The sequence below is a fragment of the Pimephales promelas genome, chromosome 8 (assembly GCF_988280905.1).
Source record: "Pimephales promelas chromosome 8, fPimPro1.hap1.1, whole genome shotgun sequence".
NCBI lineage: Eukaryota > Metazoa > Chordata > Actinopteri > Cypriniformes > Leuciscidae > Pimephales > Pimephales promelas.
In genome coordinates this window covers 5574769-5594760 of record NC_142776.1, presented here as the reverse complement: position 1 = coordinate 5594760, position 19992 = coordinate 5574769, and the positions used below count along the sequence as shown (strand labels likewise).

At 35.3% G+C, this 19992-nt stretch overlaps 1 protein-coding gene across 1 annotated transcript; it reads left to right on the top strand.

The window, feature by feature from the left end:
- The first annotated feature begins 1014 nt into the window (after positions 1-1014).
- Positions 1015-19697, top strand: nhej1 (nonhomologous end-joining factor 1). The gene is made up of 8 exons (XM_039689528.2): positions 1015-1150; positions 2090-2281; positions 3865-4083; positions 5572-5710; positions 5798-5856; positions 17691-17874; positions 18371-18453; positions 19419-19697. Exons 2-8 carry the CDS (start codon positions 2114-2116, stop codon positions 19503-19505), a joined length of 939 nt encoding a protein of 312 aa, XP_039545462.2. The 5' UTR covers positions 1015-1150; positions 2090-2113; the 3' UTR covers positions 19506-19697.
- Positions 19698-19992: the final 295 nt, after the last annotated feature.

Below are 19992 nucleotides of genomic sequence, written 5' to 3'. Positions count from 1 at the left end.
CTGATTTTAGCGATGATGTATATTAAATATAATGGCAAAGTTCAATCAAGTAGGAAATGTACATAAACTAAAGCATTTGTTTATAATCTTATAATCATCAACCCCGAAAAACTTTGACTTAAACATTTTACAGGAAAAAAACTTCATCTGAAAGCAAAACCTACTGCTACTTTCTTTGGCAGAAAAAATCAAAAGAGAAAAGATTATACAAATATTTAATATACAGATTATACAATGGTGTATAGACCAGATATGGACTTGTGCTTCTTTTGAATGTCTCAAGAAAGATGCTGGAGAAACCATGCAACAAAAATATTTTATTTAGTTCTTCGTTTGAAACGACACGGAACTAACGTTATTCCTCCCGAAATATTGCAGAAGTTATTTAACATAAAACACTTAGGCGTAAGAGTGAGTTTTCTATGGGTGCCAGCACATGTCGGAGTAAAGGGGAACGAGGAAGTTGATAAACTGGCAAAGGAGTCGTTGAAAGATTGTGAGATCAAAATCAGAGTACCTGATGAGTAAAGCAGAAACTAAGGGACTGATTGGGACTGAAGTGAAAAAGATGTGGCAGAGGATTTGGGACAATGAATTAAGAGGAAGACATTTGTATAGTATACAAAGTAAGGTGGGGGTGGAAAGAGAAAACGTTGATAACAGGAAAAAGGATGTAATTATGACAAGACTGCGTATTGGACATACAGCGCTGAATCAAAGTTTACATAGAATAGGAAAACATGAAAATGGTAGAAACAGTAAAACATATATTACTTGAATGTGTAGCATACAGCAGAGAAAGGCGTGAATTAATTCAGTCGATAAAGGATAGGGGTGTAAGAAATTATACACTTAAAGAATTGTTAGAAGGAACAGAGTATACAATACACGAAAAAGTATTCAAATTTTTAAATGACACAGAACTAGTAAGAAAGATATAATTTAGATTTTTTTTTTTTTTAATTCAAGTGTATTAGTAGTGCTCCATACTCCAATCCAGTAGGTGGCGGACAATGCACCTTGAAGTTGGTTTGCCAACCGCCATTTAAACAACAGAAGAAGAAGAAGAAGAAGTTATTCCTCCCGGAACGTTTTAATCCTTGCTTGTTTTCATGGGGAACGTGCGTCAGTCGAAACGGCCCCCTTGTTGGTGAGTTGATACTGATATTTTTCACCCATTAAAATGTAAAACGCTTTCTAAAATGTATTATGTTCCTGATTCTCTATGTGGAAAAATCTATTTACCCGCTGACAGTTGTTGTATAAATATCAAAGGAGTACTGCGAGACCTGTTACATTACGCAGTAGAATCGAAATGATGCCCATTCAACAATCATAGTTGGATTAAATTTATTTTTTAACAGTCTATGGATTAAACGCGTGTAAAGCAGCATCGACTTGCTTAAGGCTCATTATAAATCCTGGCACAAGTGTCACAACTTACTAAGAAAGGCTGAATCAATATGAAATTTTACCATGTTTATATTGTGGTGACTGTAGTGCTTTTTAGGTTGCTGGTTTTAGACTGATAATAGTGGATTCAAAATATATGTGATCTTATTATTTTTTTTAAATAATACATTTAATCTCAGAAATCAATCTTTCTCTAGAAACCATAGTTTCAACTATAGCTTTAATACAGAAATGAAAGTTGCAATAGTCTTTTCTTCACTAATATGAAGATGTTCGTGTGAAACCATAGACATTATAAGAAGTGTGAAATGGATTTCTTGAACAAGAAAAAAACATGTAGGGCGGGACTTGACTTTGTAAATCAGGAATTGATTGGATCATTGTGGTTTGCTATTGGTCAATCTCACTTGAGTGACAAGTAGCCCCACCTTCGCGCCAGTAAACACTTCATCAGAGAAGAGGAAAGATGTTACTGCAAGAGGGAGGGAAAAAATGATGTGCAGGAAAAATAAAAATTATTTTATAATAGAATTAAAATAAAAAATAAAATTATAATAAATGCTGGAATATTCCATAAACGAAAAAGATTTGTCCATTTTGATTTCATGGTGACTTTAAAAGTATTATATTGTTTATATGATATTTTAAATTTACATGTACAATTTGCATGAAATAGGTTGTATAACGTGTGCTGGGGAAAATGGAAGAAGCCCTGCTTGCCCTCCCATGGGTGCCAGTGAATATCGCTGGCTCTGATCTCCTGGCTAAAGCCTGGTTCGGTGACACACAGTACCGGGTTCTGCTGAGTGACCTGAGCTCTGTGTGGGAAGAAGAAATGAATGCAGACGACATCCAGAGTCGAGCACAGGCAAGAAAGTACAACACTGCTGGTATCTAGTTGAAGTGCCTTTAATTCAATACTTAAAAACTTCAGACAATCACACTGTAGCATTATGTCAATTCTCACTTAGTTGTCAACTAAAATCAAAATTTAGAATTGATATGATGGTGCAAAACCCATAAGACTCACTGAAATGTCTTTCAAGTTAAGTCATCTTTATTTTTATTGCATTTTATACGAGTTTGTTTCAAAGCAGCTTTTACTTTGGTAAAGAGGTAATCAATGATGGAAAACAGACTTCAATTCTACTGTAAAGCAGCTCTAGAAAAACAATAGTGCCATTGTTTAGTTGAAATGAGTTCAGTTTTGATTCAGTTCTGTTCAATAACTGTCTAAACTTCATCAGTTACACTACTAGTTATAAGTCTGGAATAAGTATGCTACTTTTAATGTAAGAAAAGAAAAGAAATTTCTTATTCTTACCAAGGCTGCATTTATTTGATCAAAATGTAAAAAACAAATCAAATAAAATGTAATATTTTAAAATATTATTGCTATTTAAAATAACTGTTTTCTTTTAAATATATAATTATTTAAATTATGTAGTTTATTCCTGTGATGCAAAGCTACATTTTTAGTATCATTACTCCAGTCTTCAGTGTCACATGATCCTTCAGAAATCATTCTGATATGCTGATATGCTGCTTAATTAGTACTAGTTATTATTAGTGCCCAATTATTAATAATATGTCTTATTATTATCAGTGTTGAAAACAGTTTAATAATTTTGTGGAAACTGTGATTCTTTGATGAATAGAAAGTTCAGAAATAAATAGCATTTATTTTAAACTTTAATGTAATATAATGTCCTCGCTGAATAAAAGTGTACTATATATACTGTATATTAGGGCTGTCAAACGATTAATCCCATCCAAAATAAGAGTTTGTGTTTACATAATATATGTTGGTGCACTGTGTATAATTATTTTATATATATAAATACACACACATGCTTTATATATAATTTATATTATATATAAATATGAATATTTTATATATAAATAATATTTTTTTCTTAAATATACATGCATGTTTGTGTATTTATATATATAAAATAATTATACACAGTGCACCCACATATATTATGTAAACACAAACTTTTATTTTGGATGCGATTAATCGCGATTAATTGTTTGACAGCCATTTAAATAAGATTTATTCTAAATCTTACTTATGGCAGTGTTTTACGGTTTCCACATAAAAAATAGGAAGAAGACTAAAATGATGCTGAAATTTTAACTTTGCCATCACAGGAATACATTACATTTTTTAAAAGCTAAATTGTTATAATATTTCAGAATCTTATTGTAATATTAAATGCACTGTACTTTTGTATCAAATAAATGAAGCCTTTGTGAGCAGAAGAGACTTCTCACAAAAACATTATTCTTCTAAACTTTTGACAGGTAGTGTAATGATGGAATATATATATATATATATATATATATATATATATATATATATATCATATATATATATCAATGCATTCTTAGTTTGCCAATATTTCATACTGATTTAATCTCTATTTTTTCTTTTTCTCTGTATGATAGGATCTGAATAAGCGTCTAAGGGCTCCAACACAGGCTTTTTTCTCTCATCTGTGTTCTGTGGCACGGCCTTCTTTCTCCAGCCAAGGTGAAGATCCGATCTCTGCTGCACACGTTGCTCTTGAAAGGCATGGCGACAATCTAACAGTCAAACTCAAAAGTGAGCTGGCCGGGCTGCCGTTCTACTGGGAGTTCCGCTGCACCACAACACCTGTAGCCGTGGTATGAACCTTCCTTATCTATTACATCATGGTCTCTGTCTGAATACTTCATTCTGATTGGCTGGAAGCTGTGCATTAAATCTGTTTTCAGTTCACTGTTCTATATTCATACATTGCTTTCATTGAAGCACATACACACTCATCTCTCTCTCTCTCGATAATTAATTAAAAAAAATGCTATTATTAATTTACTCAAATAAATGTATATCTATGTCCATCTGTCGTATATCTGTAACCGTCATTTTTACCCTTCCGGTTAAATATTATTCTGCAAACATTAATAACAGCTTGAACTTTTCAATGCTGGCAAATCATCTATACTGTATGAACTGGTTAATTCACAGCTTGCTGGAATTTAAATGCACTCCGCTTCATGTCAGGTGGGCTTTTTTTGTTTTGTTTAATAGTTTAATGCACAGCTAGCCATGGATTATCCCTTTATACCACAGAGTTGTTGACTGCTTGATTCTGATTGGTTGCCGAATGTTCGAATTATTTCCTAATAAACGCATAACTACTTCATAGTTCCAGGTCTTTAGATTGCATTACAGTTCAATTTAACTTTTAAATTTTTTTTCTTTCTAAATGGTACATTTTGTTGAACTTTTGTTTTTATTTTATTGAAATATCAGGCTTTTATGGCTCATATAGTACAATATAATGAGAATATGGAGCTCATACGCTGGAAAAGAAAACACCATTTTTATTCAGAGCCCCAAACTGAGTCAAACCGAGTCAATTCGTTCGTTTCGTTCGTTGAATGAACCAAATGACTCGGAAAAAGATTTGTTCATTTTGATGAACAAGTTCGAACAGGAGAGTCACAAACGTGCGTCGCAGTACAGAGCAAGGCGAGCATTTGTGCTTATAAAACAAACTTTTTTTGTTTTTTTTAAATGAGCGATCGTTTAGCTTGATGAGACCCTTATTCATCATCTGGATTCGTTTAAAGCCCTTTGAACAGTTTGCAGTTTGCACTAAAAGTGTCTTTTGGACTTTGAACCGTTTGGTTCCCATTGAAGTCCATTATATTGAGAAAAATGCTGGAATGTTTTCATCAAAACCCTTAATTTCTTTACGACTGAAGAAAGAATGACATGGACATCTTGGATGACATGGGGGTGAGTAAATTATCAGCAAAAGTGTTTTGAAAAGTGAACTACTCCTTTAAGTTGCTAAAGTGGATGTTCATCTTGAAACATTACTAAAAATATAAGTAACATAACATAACTAACACACGTAAGTTATTCTTACATCAAGACTTCACAGCAAAAGACACATGAACCACAACCTGAAGGTGGAGATTTTTAGAAAAATACTAAAAGGCCTTTTGCTTGCTAAAAAGTATAAATTATCAACCAGATGGTGGAAGGAATGTAGTAGATTGTGTACAAAAGGTAAAGTTTTGATCATTTAGAGGCCTTTATTTATCAAATATGATACAGTAGATGTCCATGTAGTTATTCTGCGTTGTCTTGCTTGTGTACAGGTGTGCAGGCAGCTGGTGCGCCCCCTGCTGGCGGTGAGTAGAGTCCTGCAGCGGCAGGTGGAGGATCTGGCTGTTCTTCTGGCTCGGAAGGATGCTGAAATACAGGACTATCGGGAGAACGGAGCTGTCCTGAGTAGAGGTAGCCATCGCACTTGCGGTTGAGATGCATATTCTCTTCCGTCTGTTTTTAGCTCGCTGACGCTCATCTAAAACTCTGCCCTCGCAGCCAGACTACAGACAGAGGCGTTTGACGTGCACCAGCACAGGGAGAACTTCTTCACACAGGTGCGAAGCATTTTTACATTCAGTCTCCTGCTAAATTTAGTCAGTCCGAACTAGCATGCATGTGACACCATGATTGCTCAGTTACACGTATATGAACTGAACCAGGGCACTGTGCTGCTTCTAGGGTTTGTTACCGGAGAGGGAATAGCGAGAGCTAGACAGGAAAAGAGATCTCTGTTTGACTCAGAGCTGAGGGTCACCACACACACACACACACATACATGTACACACACATTCATACAAACACAGTGTATAATTAGGTTGTGGTGTGGTTTGTTGAACTCAGAGTGTTTGCAGTGACAGCTCTGATGTAGCATTGCCTCACACTGAACTGTCTATTGACTGGATGGTGTTTTATTTCTTTTCCCGTCATAGTTGTGCATGTGTGTGTGTTTGAGAATTTCCTGCTTTTTTTAGTGATGTGTGTAATTAGGACTTGGCCATATGATGGAGATGGACCGTTATGCCATGGTAGATGTACAGTGGGATCCAGTGGGATGTTGCTATTTTTCATATTAAATTATTTTTTTGATTGCAAAATCATAAGTTTGCAGTTTGAATTAAAAAATTGAATTTAAAAGTGTAGCGTTTCATATGACTTGAGAATGATCCAAAGACGGATCTGTGCTTTAATGGACGCAATAAATTCTGACCATTTATAAAAAGCAGGGTTATTAAAATTACCATTATAACTAGGGCTGTCAAATGATTAATCGCGATTAATTGCATGCAAAATAAAAGTTTGTGTTTACATAATATATGTGGGTGCACTGAATATAATTATTTTGTATATATATAATATATATTATATTATATATAAATCTATATACAGTATATACATAAAATATTTCTTAAATATATACAAGCATGTGTGTGTATTTATATATATATATATATATATATATATATATATATATATATATATACACAGTCCACCCACATATATTATGTAAACACAAACTTTTATTTTGGATGCGAATAATCGCGATTAATAGTTTGAGAGCCCTAATTATAACATAACATTAACATAACATAACATAACATAATTAACAATTAAAAAAGCTAAAACCGTTTAAATTAAAATTCTGTCACTTAAAATAAAATAAACATTAACTGCAATAAAATAAAATAAATAAATATTAACTTATTTTTATTATAGCGAGTTGCCAAGTAACATTTCACATTTTCATTTTGTTTAACTTTATGTATTAAAATAACTAAAAATTAATAAAAAAAATGTGTTTATTTTTTAAAACCTTATTTCTTTGAATATTCAGCAATACAGTAGACACACACTCTTAGAAAAAAAAAGTCCAATGGGGTTGTGTATATAGAACCCTACCCTAGGGTTCTTGACTTTATGATAAAAAGGTTCTATATAAGCATAAATGTCTTAAATGACTGCATTTATTATTTCATTTTATTCTTGTGATTAAGTATGTTTACAAGCTGCTTAATTCATAAAATAATTAAAATGAATTAAACTAAAGTTAATTAAAACTAAATCCATAAAATGGAACCCCTAAAGGGTTCTATATATGAAGCGCCTGACGGAACCCTTTAAAGGTCTATTATAGAACCATTCCTTTCATATAGAACTACTCATAGCAGGGTTTTGCTCACACCACCATCCCTAAGCAAGATTGCCAGTCTATCACGCTTCTGACCACGCTTCCATACGGTCATTACACACACACCGACCACAGTGGGAGGAGCCAAACCCTGCAGCCATATATTTGTGTTTATGGGCTACTTTTTGTTCTCTTGATGTGTAATGTTCTTGTGGCTGAATCACTGAGTTATTTATTGGATTCAGCCATGAGCTTTAATTTCAGTGCTGGCAGCCGTGTTTTCTGCGTGAGGTGAGTCCTTTGATAGGTGTGTGTTTGATCTCAGTCCGTGTGTATGTGCGAGTCCATCGGTATTTCTCACTGGCCTGGTGAATGTGCAGTCAGATATGTGTGGCTTGACTTGGTGGTGTGAGAAAAGGATATGAGTCTACTCACCCACTCACTGTACTGTAGCAAACACTGAGATATAGTCGCCCCTTAAACTGGTGCTCCATAGCTTTCTCACACAGCTGATTATCAAATGATAATATAATTTTTACATATACACACAGAGTCGATACACAACATTTTTCTTAAAGGAAATTCATCATATTCAGCAAGGACACATTAAATTGATTTACTGAAAGTACCAGTAAAGACATTAATAATTCTAGTAAATATTGTTCTTTTGAACTTTCTATTAATTAAATCCTTCAGAAAAAAATGTATAATTTAGAGCTGCATGATTTTTGATGAATTGAGAATCAATTTCTGAATAGAAAATGTAATTTACTAGAGGTTCTGACAAAGTGTTAGTGTTCACTTTAAAAAAAAACAACTTTTGCTGATAATTTACTCACCCCCATGTCATCCACGTCTTTCTTTCTTCAGTCGAAAAGAAATTAAGGTTTTTGATGAAAACATTCCAGGATTTTTCTCCATATAATGGACTTCAATGGGAACCAAATGTTTTTTTTTTTAAAGTGAACTACTCCTTTAAGGTTTTTTGGAAATAGGCTCATTTTACAACTCCCCCAGAGTTAAACAGTTGAGTTTCACCATTTTCAAATCCATTCAGCTGATTTTCTGATATTTAGAAGAATATCAGTAACCAGACAGTTTCTGGTCCCATTGACTTCCATAGGGAATCGAAAACAGTAAAACCCAACTGTTTAACTCTGGGGGAGATATAAAATGAGCCTATTTCAAAAAAAAAAAAAAAAAAAGATGGAATATCCCTTTAACTGCTTCAATTTATTTAAAAGTGTTATTCATTTGAAGACTTTTTTAATGGTTTGACTTGTTTCATTACTGTATGAATCTGCGTTTTGAACGAATCTCTTGAATAATGATTGACAAGTACATTTTTTACCAGTTTTACCATTTTTTTTTTACCAGATCTGTTACTTCCAGATCACTTATAGGCATAATATGATGTGCGTGTTTGAATTGAGATTGCGATCTTTAACGATTAATCGTGCAGCTCTAGTATCATTTCCACACAAATATTAAGCAGCACAAGCAATGATAATATATCTTGATTTCTGAAGGATCATGTGACACTGAACACTGGAGTAATGGATGCTGAATGTTTATTTTTTGACATCACATGAATAAATTATATTTTACAATATACTTTAAGTTTCACAATATTACACAATATTACTGTTTTTACTAGAGCCCGACCGATAAAGGATTTTGAAGGCCGATACCGATACAAATATTTTTGGTTTTTAAAATCCGATATTCCAATATATCGGCCGATATTTTTTTTTATTATTAAATATTGTTGGATTTCACACACGTGTAAAAGAAAAGCTAACTTTTCTGCACAAGATAAGTTTGATACTTTTTCTCTATGTCTAAATGTTCACTCCTCGCAAGTATAACTTACATTTTACAATGCAGGGACTGTAACTAGAGATATGCTAGTTATAAATACAGTAAGCATTACTTTATTTAGGCAGAAAAAGTTCATTGTGGTTTCCAAGCTCATTAATGTTAACGTTAGCGGTCTTCCAACTGATGATAGTGGCCTTAGCTAGCTTTGTGGTTAGCTAGTCTATGATGAGCCATAATTTAACAATAGATAAAATCATACTGCAAATTGTAAAACATACATTTTCAATATAACAGGCCAAGGAGAGATGATTAAAGCGTATTTCGTCCGTTTTTATTTTATTTTATTTTTTAAATATTAATTTATCGGCCATTTATAACTGCCGATACCGATATTATGGAAAATGCCTAATATCGGCCGATATATCGGTCTGGCTCTAGTTTTTACTGTATTTTGGTTAAATAAATGTAGTCTTGGTGAGTAAAAAGACTTTTAAGTCTTACCGATCCCAAACTTTTGACAGTTAATTATCATGCTAGTGTTTTTATGTCATAATTTACAAAATTCTGCACATGGAAACAATTGAATCAGGGAATCTTTTAGATGAACTGTTAGATTTAAGTTTGCATTAGTTAGCACGAACAAACAATGAACAATATTTCTACAGCATTTATTAATCTTAGTTCATGTTAATCTGAACATTTAAAGTCAAAATTTGTGTTTGTTAACATTAGTTAATGCACCTTGGCTTGAGCTAACATGAACTTCATGCTTAAAGGTTTAAATAAACATTAAAGGTTAACCTGTTAACTGTCACCCCCCCTTTTTTGAATAGACATGAAAATGCACATTTCGAACTTAAATGGTTGTAATTCAAGAATGCTTTGGAATATAGACATATGATTGGTCTTGTTTTAAAGAAGACATTTGGCAGATTTTTGTAGAAGTGAAATAAATTAAGAAAGTGAAACAGAAAAAAAGTTATAGAAGTTAGAGTTTATGGAAATGTACAATGTAAAAATATTAATTATTCATATTTTACATAAAATATATATTTTCAAAACCTGGGCTACTCTAAAATGGTAGAAAGATCAAAGCCAAAAATCTGAACAAGTTGTGTTTCAAATTTTAGGTTGATACCTCAAAAAATGAGCTTTCAGTAAGATTTTGTTTGAGCGCAGTACCCAACTTTTTCACTAGGGCACAATCAGACTCCATTACTGCCCATATAAGGGCGTCTGCATTTCCATTCATGTTTTGAGTGATATGAACCATTATTTTCACAATTTTCATACAATTTCTGAAGTAGAGATCCTATTCAGGAGTAGCATGGGAAGTTTGGCAGATTTTGATATGAATCGAACCTCTAAGAAACACATACAAAGAACACGCATGTAAGTCATAGCTAGCTGCCACGTCACAAATGGTGAATTTATTATTTTTTTCTTGATATTTTAAACTTTTCAGACCTTTTTTTTTCCAAAATAATTGAATGGATTCTATCTTTTTGAACTTTTGGCATGAAAACAAACTGAGGTATCTACCATTTTTTCATGATTTTTCATGTTTATTGCTATTTTAAAACAAAGGTCTGAACACGCCTTATGAGTATGAAAATATTCTTGTTTTATATTGATAAATTATGGCTCCTCTGTAATATATTTTGAAAATCAGTCACCAAATATGGAAACTAGAGATTGTAAGCTTTCAAATGATATATAGTTTGTCAATATTATTTAAGGTATTTACTAAGATATTATTGTTGTAAAAATATAGTGGCAAACGTCCCACCTGTGGGACGGTGACAGTTAAGTGGTTAATAAACGCTCTATAATAAATTGCTCATTGTTAGTTAAAGCTAGTTAGTTAATGCATTAACTAATGTTAACAAATGTGACCTTATTGTTAAGTGTTACCAGATTTATTTATTGTTTGCCATTATTTTCGATAGCATACCTGTTGTGTCTATTGAAATGTTAGCTTGCACGTTATTTGATTTTTTTTGGACGTATCAAAGTCATTTGACTGCTGCTGTCTCGCAATACAATGGGAAATTCCACTCCACACTGAAGAATCATTTAAGACTCAAGTCAGAATTAAAACGAAGGCGTGTTTGGAAAAATGTCTCACTGAAATGCCAAACAAACATAGCGAGTCTCTGGAAAAATGGAGTCCGTTCTTGAGATTCCTGATCGGCAGAAGCCTGGTTAAGAGTGTGTGTTTGATGAATGGGTGGATGGATAGGCCTGTTTGAAATTCTGTCTTTGGCGGGCGAAACTTAAGTGAAGGCATGTTCCCATGAGTTTGTGAAGTTGAGTTTGAAAGCCTGCGGATGTCTACCCCGCCGGTGACGCATGCTCAGGTTCTTGAGGGGAGAGAAGAGTGTGAACGTTTACTTTGTGTTTTCAGTAGGCGTGTGTACTTTGCTTGATTAGCACAAAGACTTGTTTTAGGGTCCATATTAGTGAACGTGTTGTCCTCTTTGCAGGTCTTGAATACATTTCCGTGTTAATGTGTTTCGATGACGCCAACTGTTGGTTTTTTAGGGTTGAAGCATAAAAAAAAATCAAATTAGACCCGGTAAGAAACCAGTTTTGGTTTGGCACTGATGGAGTGACCCGTCCCACTGCCACACCGGTCCATCCAGCTTACTGAACTTAAAGACCAGCAAAACACCTCAAACCATCCTGTGTCTGAGACATATACTATAGATACCTTACCGTTCAAGACATTCTACATCAAAAATATGAATACAATTTAAAAGAACTGTGTTCTATTTGAATATATTTTAAAATGTAATTTTTTTCCTTCAAAGGCAAAGGCATCATTACTCCAGTTTTCAGTGTCACATAATCCTTCAGAAATCATTCTAAAATGCTGATTTGCTGCTCAAGAACATTTATTATTATCAATGTTGTTGATTGCTGTCTAATATGTTTGTGGAAACCGTAATACATTTTTGAGGATTATTTGTCCATTGCTTCTATCATCCGTCAAGAAAAAGTTCTAAAGTCTAATGAGATTAAAGGAGAACTCCGGTGCAAAATGAACCTTTGGTCTAATAAAACATCGGCACCTCGTCAACCGTTCTCTGAGATTTGTTTTCATGATTATCGAATGTAAAGAGTTTTATCTCTAAAAACTGTTTAGCGTATAATGCTTCCATAGTCTGTGGCTAACCGTCAACTGTCTGGTTACCATACACAACTTTTGTGTTCAACAGAAGAAAGAAATTAATACAGATTTGTAACAACATGAGGGTGAGCAAATGATGACAACATTTTAATTTTTTGCTGAACTATCCCTTTAAAGGTTTTTCCTAAACCATGAATGCCAATAGAGGGTATGCGCGTGATGTCACCGTCGGCCGGATTGCCAGCAGTTACTCACAGTGAGTGGCAAAAATGCCACGAAAAACAAACACAACACATATAAAGTGGGAAAGAGCTTTGCAATTGACTGTACGACTAGATTTGACAGAAAATCGGAGGTTTTTACAGACTGCTACAGAAAGAGGAGCAAATGGATCGCTGCAATTCACAGAAACGACTGGACTCAGTCAGCGAAAGGTGGATTTGCAGTTATCATTTTGTGTCAATATGGTGTTAAACCATACCCATATATTAAAAACTCATCAATTAAATATTTATCATTGCATTATTGGATGCTTTTTTAATAAACACTGACCAAAAAAAACAAACTATAAAGTTTTAGGGCTGGACTGGACGATATGATGATATATATAGGCTATAAGTTGTATAACACTGATATAAGTGATCACCCGGATTTAGACCGACCTATATTGTATTTATATAAAGCGTTCACAGGCAAATTTGCTTTATGTTTAGGTCTCTATTGCTTTTATTTCCCCCGGTGTCGAAATCAGGCAAACATAAATGTCAGGCAACACGATTCCTGGCCACATGTCAATATCCATGGATCACTGGATCTTTAGTAAGTTGTAAGGAACACTATATTGAGTCCAACGTTTAGTTTAATTTGATCAAATTTAGTTGCATTTTCGCAGGTTCCTCTATTAAATCCAGTCACGCAGCAGATCTTTTGCCACTCAGTCAGGCGGGAAAGTGACGTCAGTGCATTCCCTCTATAAATAACCTTTATTTTTAAGACTGTAGTATGGATTTAGCAGGATTCGGGGGGATTTTTTTGGGTAAACTTGGGGGAAACATGTACCCCGTTACTCCCACACACTTGTGTGAGTGTGTGAGTTTGTTAGACACTAGGATCTGTCGGGTGTCCATGCCGTAATTCCAGCTGAAGCTCAAGACATCTCCCTGTAACTGAAGCTTTTGGCTCCTAATCGGCCCAATCTGATAACCATGAAACCCATTCAGGACCACTTGAAGAGCTCAGATGTCTCTGGTTCTGTAATTCCTTCTCTCTCTCATAGCTCTGCTCCAGTTTTCCACAGGGTGAGCTCTGATCTGTAATTAGTTTGCTGTAGCTGGGCTGTGGTTTACTCTGCTTACTTTGAACCCCTGAGAAGAGCTGCCCTACCAGCCAGAACAAGAGTAACGTCCTGTCAGACACGGGGCCCTCTTGTAAAGGTAATCGCTGGAAGCGTCATAGAAAATGTAAAAATGCTCAGCAAAAAGAGATAACTTTTGGAGGAAGTGTAGAGGTGCTCTCTCATGGAAAAGTTGCTACCATGATAGCCTGACCCATGGTTATCGAGCTTTTGCTATGCGTTGCTAAGCAGTTGCTAGGGTTTTCTGGGAGGTTGCTTACTGGCCCAAGATAAAAATATGTCTCAGACCCTCATATATTTGCCCATCTGTGGGAGTTTGTACCTGTTTTATTGTGTACCCATGCTTTTTTGTCCAGTCATGTTGAAAAGTAAACACACCTCTCCTCAACAAGCCACATCGTTTGTTTTAAAGTTTGTTCAAATCCCTTATCCAAGTATGATAATAATGTGATGTTTGTCTTAGTACACACCACTAATAAAGACAACTAGGGAGTGTGAGACAGAGGATGAACTGAGAGAAAGAGGTAATGTATATTTTTAGAAGGAGGGGTTTGACTGAATGAGAGTGAGGACAGATTTATAGACGACTATAAAATGAAGCTCTTCTCTGGGTTTAATAGATGATGCCCGTTTAAGACTTCACCTGCCTTTATTTGTTTCCCTATAGAGAGCGAGTGTGTGTGTGTGTTGCTTTATTTTGGCTCAAAATCAGGTAATAAAGGAAAACGTGCTCAGTTTCTTCCTCAATTTACTTTTATGTACGGAGCCCCCCTAGTCCCACTTTGGCAAAAAAAATTAATTATAACTATCTTGTGGCCTCAAGATAGTAACTCGTGGCCTCAAGATAGTAACTCGTGGCCTCAAGATAGTAACTCGTGGCCTCAAGATAGTAACTTGTGGCCTCAAGATAGTAACTTGTGGCCTCAAGATAGTAACTCGTGGCCTCAAGATAGTAACTCGTGGCCTCAAGATAGTAACTCGTGGCCTCAAGATAGTAACTCGTGGCCTCAAGATAGTAACTCGTGGCCTCAAGATAGTAACTCGTGGCCTCAAGATAGTAACTCGTGGCCTCAAGATAGTAACTCGTGGCCTCAAGATACTATCTTGTGGCCTCAAGATAGTAACTCGTGGCCTCAAGATAGTAACTCGTGGCCTCAAGATAGTAACTCGTGGCCTCAAGATACTATTTTGTGGCCTCAAGATAGTAACTCGTGGCCTCAAGATACTATTTTGTGGCCTCAATATACTAACTCGTGGCCTCAAGATACTATTTTGTGGCCTCAAGATAGAGTTAGTATCTTGAGGCCACGAGATAGTATCTTGAGGCCACGAGTTAGTATATTGAGGCCACGAGATAGTAACTCGTGCCCTCAAGATACTATCTTGAGGCCACGAGTTAGTATCTGATGGTGATTTCAAACTCGTGAAAAGTCCTCTCCCTCTCCAGAGTGATGATATTACTACGCCGAGTCGAAGTGCTCATCACTTGGGTATTCCGCCATACAATTTAGTTATACACTTTACACGCTTTGAAAAGCGCAACGTTTTATTTTGTGTCACCATTCTTGGTCGAGTTACACTGCTTGAGTAACTGTATTTAAATAGGGAAAACGTGGAGGTATTTGGTCTCTTCTCTGCTTGGCCTGTATTGAATGAACTGGGCTAACGTTAACGTTAGTTATATTAAGTGCTATCAAAGTATGTATCAATTCCTCTTAGTTTAGGGAATAACTTAGTTTAATATGAAAAACGGTGGAGCATCCCTTTAAGTAATTGTGAGATTTATGGTTAAGTTGCAATTTTATAAAGTAGTACATCCAATATCTTACTACATACTACTTACCCTTCACTAGCATGTGATGAACACAAAACAAGAGTTGGGACACTCTCTGAAATCTTCCATTAGAATCTGTTGGCCACAAACCACTAAAAACAGCCAATGCTGGTGATTCAATTTGTTCTTAAGTTTGTTCAAATCCCTAATCTAACTATGATAATAATGTGATGTTTTTCTTAGTATGCACCACTTATAAAGAACACGTAGGAGTGTGAGACAGAGGGCGAACTGTGGGAGAAAGAGGTTTAGATAATATTAGGAGGAGGGGTTTGACTGAATGACTGTCAAGTATATACTTGCTCTTCACAAAACAAGAATTGGGACACTCTCTGAAATCTTCCATAAGAATATATTGGTTTAGAGTTCTTCCACAAACCACCAGAAACTAGCCAATGCTGTTTACCAGCTATGAATAGGTGTATCAACATGATGCACTAACACATCAACCGCTTTTTCCTGACACTTCCCCGCTTTGACGCACACAGATGATGGTGTTTGTGTAAATGATCTGGCCTGGTATCGGTGTGATTGTGTAGCTTTCATATTTCAGTTTTACCTATGCTTTTTCTGAAACAAAAAAAAAACGTAATTGATCAAGTGATATGAAAGAAGAAGAAAAAATGAAAAGATCAGGAGAGGAGAAATGATTTAAGGGGCGGCAGGAAGTGCACACTCATGAACTGTGGCTTCTCTCCTCACATTGCCCTCTCTGTCCCCAAAGAGGAACTCAAAGCATTCATTTATTTTTATGATATTTCAACAAACAAATAATAAAAATAAATCAATTTAAACCCCAAACGTCTACACGTATATTTAGGGGCCCTTCATTCATCTAGTGGTCACCAATCTCACCAGGTCAATATTTGGCGAGCTAATTTTGAGAATTTGTCCTCTCTTTTGTGAAAGGGAATGTGTGAATGCAGTAATCTTTACCATTACCCTGTTCATCTTTCTTTTAGTTTTTTTTTTTTTTTTCATTTGCATATTTGACATATCATGACAATTAAGAACAATTCACTCCCAAATTCTCACGATCATAATGCATACTTTTAACTTTTAAAATATCATTTAAATTCTTTACTGAGATAAAGAAATAGTGTTTGACTATTCATGTGATCTCAACATGGTGGCCACATTAAGAAGTAAAATAGCTTCTTTCAGACAAATTATATGACTGGCTTCATCTTATGTTTCAGATTATATATTTTTAATGATTACTATTATTTTCTTTTTAGTATAATTTAATTTTTTTTATAAAAAATTGTGCATTTGTTTTTATCTTTATTTATTTTTATCTGTATTTATTTTTAACACAAATTAATTTTCTTTTATTAGATATGTGACAAGATATTTTTTAGATATTTTTTTAGAATAGATATTTTTTATCTACTTTTGATACTTTTAATAGATATGTGACAAGATATAAAAAAATAAATTAATGTCTTTGTCAACAAGTGATAGAAATCTTTTGTAACTTTATAAATGTCTGGACTGTTTTAAATAAATCCATTGAACTTTCTATTCATCAAAGAATCCTGAAACAGCAAAAGTATTTAGTAGCAAAAAAACACAGTTTTCTACATTGATAACAATAAGAACCATTGTAAATAATTGAGAACCAATAATAATTGATCAAATAATTGGCAAAATTAGCATATTAGAATGATTTCTGAAGGATCATGTGACACTGAAGACTGAAAATTCAACCTTGTATCACAGGAATAAATTACATTTTAAAACACAGTTTTGTTGTTTTTAGAAGAAGTCTGTTACACACACTACAACCCCATACACACACACACATCCACTTATCCTCTTTTCAAAAGTCTTTTTCCATTAATTATTTTTTTTTGTTGTTGTTGGTTTTTTTAGACTGAATGAAAGTGAGGACAGATTTATAGACGACTATAAAAGGAAGCTCTTCTCTGAGTTTAATAGATTATGCCCATTTTAGACATCACCTGCCTTTATTTATTTCCCTAAAGAGAGTGTGTGTGTGTTGCTTTATTTTGGCTCAAATCAGGTAATAAAGGCAACAACAACAAAAAACTCTATGGAGACTAAAAAGGTTTTGGTCATTTATGGTTTGGTCATTCTTTCTCTTTTTTTGTCTCTTAGATTGTTCCACAGATTGGTGTGACGCTGGACAGTTTGGGTTTTGACTCCGAGATGCAGGCCCTGTACATGGCCGTGAGCTCGGGGGAAACGGGTCGGAAACGCAAACGCTCTCCTTACAGCAGCCCTGCAGCAGAAGACACCCACGTCGCTGAACATCACGCACCTGATCACCTACCAATCACAGGTTCAGACACTAAGCATTCAGGAATGGGAGTTGTTACGCTTCAACATTACTCACAGAGAATTGGCACCCGTTGATATGTTAGGTGAAGTTTAATATTAGTGGTATTATTAAATATCTAGTGACCAAACATTATGAATATTATGACTTTTACTACTGCTATTATATGACGCAAGTCATTCAGACTTTCTTTTTCAAAATAGTAGTCCACAATATAATATACTAATGAATACAACCCTGGGTTGTCTAGAGCCTGTAGACTGCTTTTTGGGTAAGGACTCGGGCTGGATTCACTGGGAAAAGGCAAAGGATGTGATGGTTAAAGAGCCTTTCTACCGATGTATGACAGAAGGTGCTTAATACAGGATAATAGCTATTTTTTGTAATATTGGAGCCCTTTTGTCTACTTTTGTGTTCCACAGATGAAAGGTTATATTGGTTTTGAACAACACGAGGATGAATAAATGATGACGTGGTGTTTGTCTTGTTTGCTGTGCAGGTGTGGCGTCTTCACTGGCTTCTCAAGAACAGAATAATGTCAAAGGATCATCAGGAAGACCTCTGGTGGCAGATAGTAAACAGGTTTGGTCTTTTTCCCCTCTGCCATGTGTTAGTTGTTTCTATCGTTTTACTTATTCTTTTCAAAATTAACAAAATAAATATTCGATTCATTCTTTCGGAGAAAATGTTAGTGGCTCCTTCGGCTGACTTGTTCAACTCTTCATTGTACAGTGAACCCAACATTGCTGAGCCTTAGGCCGTGTGTCCACCAAAGCGTTTTTCCACGCGCCTGGCGCATGTTTTCAATTGTTTTCAATGGGAGCGCCGCGTTTTTTAAACGCCATGAGCGTACCGAGGCGCTGAGCGTTTTTTTCACGCTGAAGCGCCGAGCGCCCAGCGTTTTTTACTGGTCGCTGGGAGTTGAAAAATGTTCAACTTTGGATAAAACGCAGCGCTCATCACTGTCACTTTTTACCCAGCCGTCCAATCACAGTGGAGGAGGGGCGGGATTAATACCACACCGACCAACTGTCACAACATTCAAACTGCTGCGGATATTCTGTATCATAGCAACGAAACGTCCCAACGGAAAAACGCTGCGCTGCCAAAACGCTCTCAAGCGCCCAAAGCACGGCGTCTTCAGCAGAGTGTCTAGAGTTTTCAGCTGGCTAAAAATCCTTTGGTGGACACACGGCCTTAGGCTGGTAAAGTTTGACAACTATGTTTGTTTTTAGAGGCTCTGGAAGTTCAACAAAAAAGGCCTGTGTTCTTCAGGACAACTTTAACGCTAATCTGAACAGGCTACAAAATGTTACTCCCCTTGATATGATTAAAAAAAAATGTAAAGTCAACTATAAATTAAGATCAAACTGAACTTATGTACAAAAATGCACCTACAGTGGATGTCTATGGGGCAGCCATTGCATGCTTTCCCTGTAGACTTGGCGATCAAAAGAATAATGCGAGAGGTTAAAGTTGAAATTATAAGTGGTTTCCCTGAATATTCCTTGAAGGGAACTAAATCCAATTCTAAATGATTCCTTCAGACTGTTCCTTCAACTGCTGCTGGTTCTGAGGAACGCTCCAACTCCTCACGGATGAAAAAGAAGAAAGCAGTTGGGCTTTTTCGGTGACAATTCATCCCTCTGAATCAAATGCCACCACATATGGACACTTTTATTTTCTTAATTCTTTTATAAACATTTTTATTCATAGGTTGGATTTGTAATTGATTTTGGACATTTTAATGTTGGTTTTTATTCTCTATGCCCATCTTAAAGTTGTTTGTGTGTTAAAAGTACTGAATAAACTATTGCTTTCCTTAATGCAAGCTCTGTAGGTCGTTAATGTACTCTCAGGCTCAGATGTCACTTCCAAAAAATGGCAGAAGAAAGTCATCGTGTTTACCACTGAGACAATGACCGCTTATCAGGTTTAACTAAATGCTGGATTTTCAAAGGTATTGAGTTTTTAAAAGACGTCCAAGAGTTTTGCCAGTTTGTCGCGCCGTTCTGTGATTGTAGGGATCTCGACTTACTGACTGAACAAAACGAACTGTGATTGGTTGCTTTACATGTTAGTCAGGCAGCCTTTTGGGCGGTCCTTGGCCAATGAAAGCTG